Source organism: Motacilla alba, chromosome 8, assembly GCF_015832195.1.
Source record: "Motacilla alba alba isolate MOTALB_02 chromosome 8, Motacilla_alba_V1.0_pri, whole genome shotgun sequence".
Lineage (NCBI taxonomy): Eukaryota > Metazoa > Chordata > Aves > Passeriformes > Motacillidae > Motacilla > Motacilla alba.
In genome coordinates this window covers 13,975,144-13,981,941 of record NC_052023.1, presented here as the reverse complement: position 1 = coordinate 13,981,941, position 6,798 = coordinate 13,975,144, and the positions used below count along the sequence as shown (strand labels likewise).

Below are 6,798 nucleotides of genomic sequence, written 5' to 3'. Positions count from 1 at the left end.
ACAACCTCCCAGCAAAGGAAAACACCTGTTAATGTAGTTGCATACAGATGGAACAGATCACTGACCTCCCTCCTCAAACTCCAACCACCTTTCATCCTGAAGAGGTTTTGTGCTGCAGCCTTGCCATCAGACAACTGTGTTGCTACTGTGTGTTTCATCACTATCTAGACCTGTAAGCTTAGCAGCAGTAAGAAATGTGCAAGTTTGTCACTGGCTCTTCCATTTGTGCTTCACTGCCAGCAGCTCATGTCAATGAACACCACAACTATGTTTATTTAAAGCTTCAAAGCAAAGAGCCATACACACACAATTCTTAGGAATATATTTTTGCAAAGACATTTATACTTGACCCTCTAAGCTGTAAGGATTCTAAAGGAATTTTTACTGGCTTTGATACACTGTTGGGAACTGATCCTGATGATGTCATAGAAACCTCAAGCTGTTTTTATCCCTCCAAGGGACTACACTCTTTGTACTAGTCAATGATAAAAATAAAATACATTTTCAGTATATGCAAGTTTCCTTCAGGCATCTCTTTTTGTCAGACAGTACCCCTCCCCAAATCCAAACAATAAAGAGGTAAAAATGTGACTAGATCTCAGATTTAATTCATACTTTTATTCATCATCAAATTCAGAAGTTAGAAAGGGAAGATATCTTGAGATCCTGTCTTGCCTCTAGGTACCCATCTTACACTTCTAAAAAAATCCAACACTTCACATAATCCCTATGTAAGATGACAAACATTTACTATCTATAAGGCATTTAAACATCCTTGTGGAGTTCTAACCCTTTTACTGCCCAGCTTGAAGTTAGGTGCTCATATTTTACCTTTCTGTTAAAGAACTTCAATCAGTCAATACCTCATGAAAATACCTTTCCATGAAAAACATTTTTAAAATGTATGCAAGACCCACACTTGTAAAACTGTGGTGGTCAAACTTTCTCCTTTTTTTTACTATCATCAAACAGATCCAGATCAGCTATATACACCTCAGCTAGAGAATGGAATTGGTTTTTTACCAGTTTCTTATGGAATGGTTCTTCAATTCTGATCTGGGATAAGTCCTCCTTATGCAGGAAATCAGAACAGATTTGAATGACACCTTCAAATCTGTGGCCCAGCATGCTGTGCTTGTTTAGGAGCTGTAGTAAAAGCAAAAGACAGTATTTTCGCAGGTTTTTTAGCTCAGCTTTAGAAAAAGTACAAAGGTCTTTAAAATGTAATGTAGCAGTGGTACCAGGAAACCAAGAACACAAGACCGCAGTCGCAGGTGTACAGCAGCAGAAGCACAGAGGTCACAGCTCAGCTCAGACAGTGGGAAGAGGAGGAGCTGCATTTCAGAGCAGGCACCAGAGCCTCTCCAAACACCACTTGCAGAAAAAGCCTCAAGACAGACAATGCCAAGACCATGAACAGTCTTTACTTCTATCAGTTGTTTCACAGCACAATGAGACACAGCACAAAGTTTGTACAGCGGGATCTGCAGACAGTTTAAAAACAGGCAATTATCTTTAATAAAAAGCATTGAGTCTGAATGAAAATAAAATGAAGACAAACAATACTGAAGCTAATGATCACCTTGCTTGCTTTTGATTGTCTAAGAAGTCCAAGACTTCTCATAGTGCCTTCAATGTTCTCCACATCACCTTCTCCAGACACCCTAGTTAGTGTAAAGCTTACTGTGCCCCAAGTCATATGTGTAGTACGTTTCACAACCTTTTCCTCTTGCTCTCAAACCCTGCTCACATGTGGGGAGGTGCAACAACTGTCATCATACATTCTGATTCACAAAGAAGCAGCACAAGTGTTGTACATAATTTAATTTGCACTTCTGTATATAAATGTTTACTATTGCACACTATTGCAGCACTTAAAAACATCTAATTATTTGCAAAAATTAGTAAAATACTTTAAAGGATTTAAAAATAAGGGTTTTAATGCAACTGACAAGATAATAAAAAAAGCAATTTACTTAATGAGATACAATCCTTTATGTTGGAAATGAAAGTTACATACAACTAGAGTACAATTAAAATATACCATATAGTTCAACACTTAATTCCTCAAATGTGTAAAATTAACAAGCTTCTACTGTCATAGATATACAATTTTTCCATATTGTGAAAAGGATTTTTCAAATTAAATACAGGTAACATAATATTCTGTAGTTATATTTCATGACTGTGTTTAAATGAGAGGGTTGTATAATACTCACATTGTCAAATGTACTCACTAATGCCTTGGAAATTGCACACTTCCCCTCCTTTTCCAAAATAGAATCTCATTTCCATACTGAAGTCTATTATGCCATATTGGAAAAGTGTTTTACTTTCTAACAGGATTTTCATAAAATTAAAAAATAGCATAATATCATGGCATTATGATGACTTTCCCACTTATGCCCGCGTAGAATTTAATCTGGATATCAGACAGACATGTCAGAACCAATTTCCTAGACTTTTGTCTTATTGTACACGCAAGATGAATGATTACAGTATTTTACAGAACAGAAAAATCTTTGAACCTTTCTAGAACTATAAATGTAATGATTAAAAATTAAAATCATAACAGAATCAAATTGTGATCTTCAACATTTATTAAAATCTTTTAAAGTTCATAAACGACAACAAAGTTACTGTAGAATTTATCGCATACAGCTAGCATACAGCAGCATGTCCTTGGTCTAAATGAAATACAAAAGATTTTAACATTTTCATACAAAGGATTTCTTTAAATTTATTAATGTGACGATATATCTTTGTTACATAAAATTTGCTACAGCAAAGTATCTTATACTTTTCTTGCATGTATGTAAATATGGGTGGACAAAGACTGCATTCAGTGTCAGCCTCCTAATGACGTTGTGCAAAAATGCTCAACAACCTAAACAGACAGAACATTGGGTGGTATGTTTCATACTCTTTTGTAAAATGTCTACAAAGGCCTTTCTTTTAGGAGCGTCGTACAGATTAAAAGGAAGGAATGCCAGCTGTTTATTTGCACTGGCATTCAAACAAATCCAATGGCTATGTATCAATATAGCTCATTTTTTAAAAAAACAATTCATCCTTGTATGCATGTAAATTTATCATAAAACATGAGTCTAGTTTAAACTTTTAGATGTGCTGTTTTAAGACAGGTCACTGAGACAGCCAGAACCAAGTGTTCAAATAAAACTACTATGAATAAGTTTAAAAGCAACCCCGAAAAAAGTGCTGAGCCGCTGATTATTAACATTGAAATAAATGTGTAAAAGTGCCCAAAGCTAGCACATGGTAGCAATACCTTTAAAGTCAGTTGGTGAGAGTATACAAAACATAATTAAACCCAAATACTTGTATCTGTGTGACCATACATTCTGATTGATTGAAAGAAAGTAGGTTAGAAATGAAGACACAATGCAACTAAAATAAACTCAGCTGTTGCAGTTTTTAAACTTGATCTCTTTTCTTCATGAATGAAGTGCTGTAATTAAAAAGAAAATGATTGTAGCAGTACTCCATCCTCAGTTTACTAATATAGTATACCAGAATAAAAACTTGGCAATAACCTCTTATTCTTAACAGCTAACAAAAAATAACCGTGTTCATCCAGCGATGCATCTAGAACATTATTTTGCATTTGCTAAACCATTTGTTTTTCATAGCTAATGGCAGAGCGCATTTTACTTTCTGTGGCATGATGGTTTTATTCTAATGGATGCCTTTTTTAATCAAAAAAGGCTTGAAGCAAGGAATACTTTGGGAGCCGAAACATTGGCTACTTTAAAAAAATAAGAAAAAAACAGAAGAAGAAAAAGTGAATCAAAATGAATTCTCTACAGTACTGACCAAAACTTCCTTTAAGAGTTTAGGGTTCTTGATCTTAAACAAGCCATTTCACACCTGCCAACTGAAATGCTGGTAAGTTGACTTGGTTTAATATGGTCCAAAGTCCAGACCAGATGGAATTACTCCCTCTCATGAGACTGCAAGCTTTCCATGGTACAGTCTGCTTATGGCAACTTGCCTACTGCCTAGGTGGGAAATACAAAGGAAGGAGGCAGTGACGAAAACTGCAGGGATGTAGAAAACCAAGGCACGGGATCTAGCTACTGTCCCCTACTTAAGCCATCCAATTGATTCTACTGAATTTTGGTCAGCCTCCAGGAAGAAATGTTTTTAAGTTAATTTAGCAGACATTTATATGGCGATAAATACTACCTTCAAAAATGCTAAAAATGTTGGCTAGGTTTAGTCTGAGCTACTAAAAAATTATTATAAATTGTAGCATCAGACACAAGACAGACATGAATTATTGGCTGGCACAGACTAGAAGCAACATTTATCTTTCACTTCAGTCTAAATCACACTAGCCGCAACACCTTCCATTTCACTCACACAAATAATACATTATTCAAAATAAAATGGAGCATTCTTGGGTAAAAAACTACTTCATTTCAAAGGGGGAAAATGAACAATACACAGAAACAAAGAACGACAGAAACCAAAGTTAAGTAGGAAAGTGGTCTATTATTCTGTGTTACTGCACAAACAGTGCTTGCTTAATTGTGCCTAGTTAGAAGGGTTGGTGCAAACTGCACACATGGAAGATGGCAATAAAGACCTCAGTCAGCTTTGTGGAATGAAGTAACTAGGTAACTGTTTTGACATATGATGGTCTCAGCTCCACCTCATCTGTTAACAGAGTGCAAAGATCCCAATGTGAGCCCTGATGTCATCTTGTCCTCTTACTCCTACTAAAAATCAGCAAATTCTTTTGCACATTTTTCTGTTAGAGAAGCACGAATATCTTCTTCTTCATAGTCATCAAAGTTGCTGGTATCTCCAGGACCTCTGCACTTTGGTATGAATGGAGCTTCTACCTGTATTGGTAGGAAATACAAAAAGGCACATGAAATGTTACTGGCCAAATACCAATAGATTTAACATTCTAATGAGCACAGCAATTCTCCCATTACTTCTCAGATCCTGCCAAGAAATTGGATATTACAGATTTAAGTTGTGGCACATAAACAAAACCAGCCTAGGAAGGTAGAGGCCTAGATGTGTGAATCTAAATTGAAAAAGACTAATCTCTTGCTGACAGACTCAAAACAAAGATTAGTTCCCTCCTTGCAGAGGCGACCCTGATCCTTCCAGCTCATTAGCACAGGACATGGAGTATATTCATCGCTGCCACCACCACTACACAAAAATCTTAGGAAAGTTTGGAATGCCTCTCCCTCCTACTTAATAACAATCTTCTATTTCCAAATAAAAACTAACCTAATGCAAGTGGAAAATAATTTGTTCTGCATCTTTTAAAAAGTTCCTCCTAGGACCTAAGTGAGAAGTGAAAGCCTTCTAAAACCTAGGCCGCAATGAGACATAAGCAATGACTTGGAGTCACTCAAAGACTATATCATAAGGTAAGCAAAATTACAACAAAATTATGCAGGTCATGCAAATTTAAACCTGGAAACACAAAGTAATCAGTATCTTTCTCCCAAACATCTCAAGGACTAAGTGTGCCAGAGGCAGAAGGGTGGGGAGACAATGAAACGGGGCAGGCACAGCTCCAGCTGAGGCAGAGGATCACACCATACTGTGCCCCCGGGTAGATTGCTGATGGTCAGAATGTGTTGCATGTATAGATCAGTAAATTAAAGAGGTACAGCACAGACCAACAAAATTAAACTCTAGACTGTGGGCAATACCATTATACACTGCCAAGAAATAACAGTAACTTGTGCATTTGTGTGTGCAATTGTCACGTGTATATCCTCTTATTCTTAAAACAAGATATGTGTTTCAGTGACTTAGCCTGAGTGAACACACAGTCTGTGTACATACCTAGCCTACAAAGCCACACATGACCAGTATCTGAACTCTGTCTCTGTGTCTTCTTAAACTGATTTTCAGTTACTTTCTTACAGCAAAACTCAAAGCACAGAAAATATCTCATTAAGTGCTTGAACTTTAGAACACTTTCAAATGAGACACATCAGACTTTTTCCTATTGTCTTCACTACAGAAATTGTTAAAGAGAGATTGCAGGAGATAACACTGGTTTTTAGTGGAAATACCTGTTTGGACCTAAGTACAATCATCTTATCAGGCAGCATGTTAATATATATGGAAACACATAAAGAAAGGAAGACTTGATGGTATATCATGCAATGGATGAGCAACTGGCTCACAGGTGGGGCACAGAAGGTTACAGTGAATGGGAGGACATAAGACTGGTGAGCTGTCACTAGTTGGACTCTGTAGGGCTCAATTCTTGGCCCTGTGCTCTTAAACATTTTCATAAATGATTTGGATGCAGGAGTGGAAGGGATACTAAGTAAGTTCATAGATGATAGAAAACTGGAAGGAGCTGTGTACTCTGTGGAGGGCAGGGAGAGAGAGACTGACTAATTTGAGGACTGGGCAATCAGCAAGTGTATGAAGTTCAACATTGAGAAGTGCTACATTCTGCACCTGGGATGAGGCTACCCTGGATGTATGGACAGACTGGGGGACAAGAGGCTGGAAAGCAGCTGTGAAAAGAAACCTGGGGGTCCTGGTTGATGGCAGGTTGAGCCAGCAGTGCCCTGGCAGCCAGCAGAGGCAACCATGTCCTGGAGACATCAGGCACAGCATCACCAGCTGGGCAAGGGAGGGGATTGTCCCACTCTGCTCCGCTCTGCACTGGGGCAGCCTCACCTCGAGTGCTGGGGGCAGCTTTGGGTGCCACGATGTGACAAAGACATTAAACTATTAGAGAGTGTCCAGAGGAGGGCAACAAAGATGGGGAAGGGCCTCGAGGGG

At 38.0% G+C, this 6,798-nt stretch overlaps 1 protein-coding gene across 5 annotated transcripts in view; it reads right to left on the bottom strand.

The window, feature by feature from the left end:
- Window positions 1–1,402: 1,402 nt before the first annotated feature.
- PRKACB (protein kinase cAMP-activated catalytic subunit beta) overlaps window positions 1,403–6,798 on the bottom strand; it is a 65,994-nt gene continuing 60,598 nt past the window's right edge. For all 5 annotated transcript variants that reach the window (XM_038144695.1, XM_038144696.1, XM_038144698.1 and 2 more), the window contains one exon: window positions 1,403–4,868. In XM_038144695.1, coding sequence (XP_038000623.1) covers window positions 4,743–4,868 — 126 coding nt within the window. In that variant the 3' untranslated portion in view covers window positions 1,403–4,742. The remainder of the gene's footprint in view (window positions 4,869–6,798) is intronic.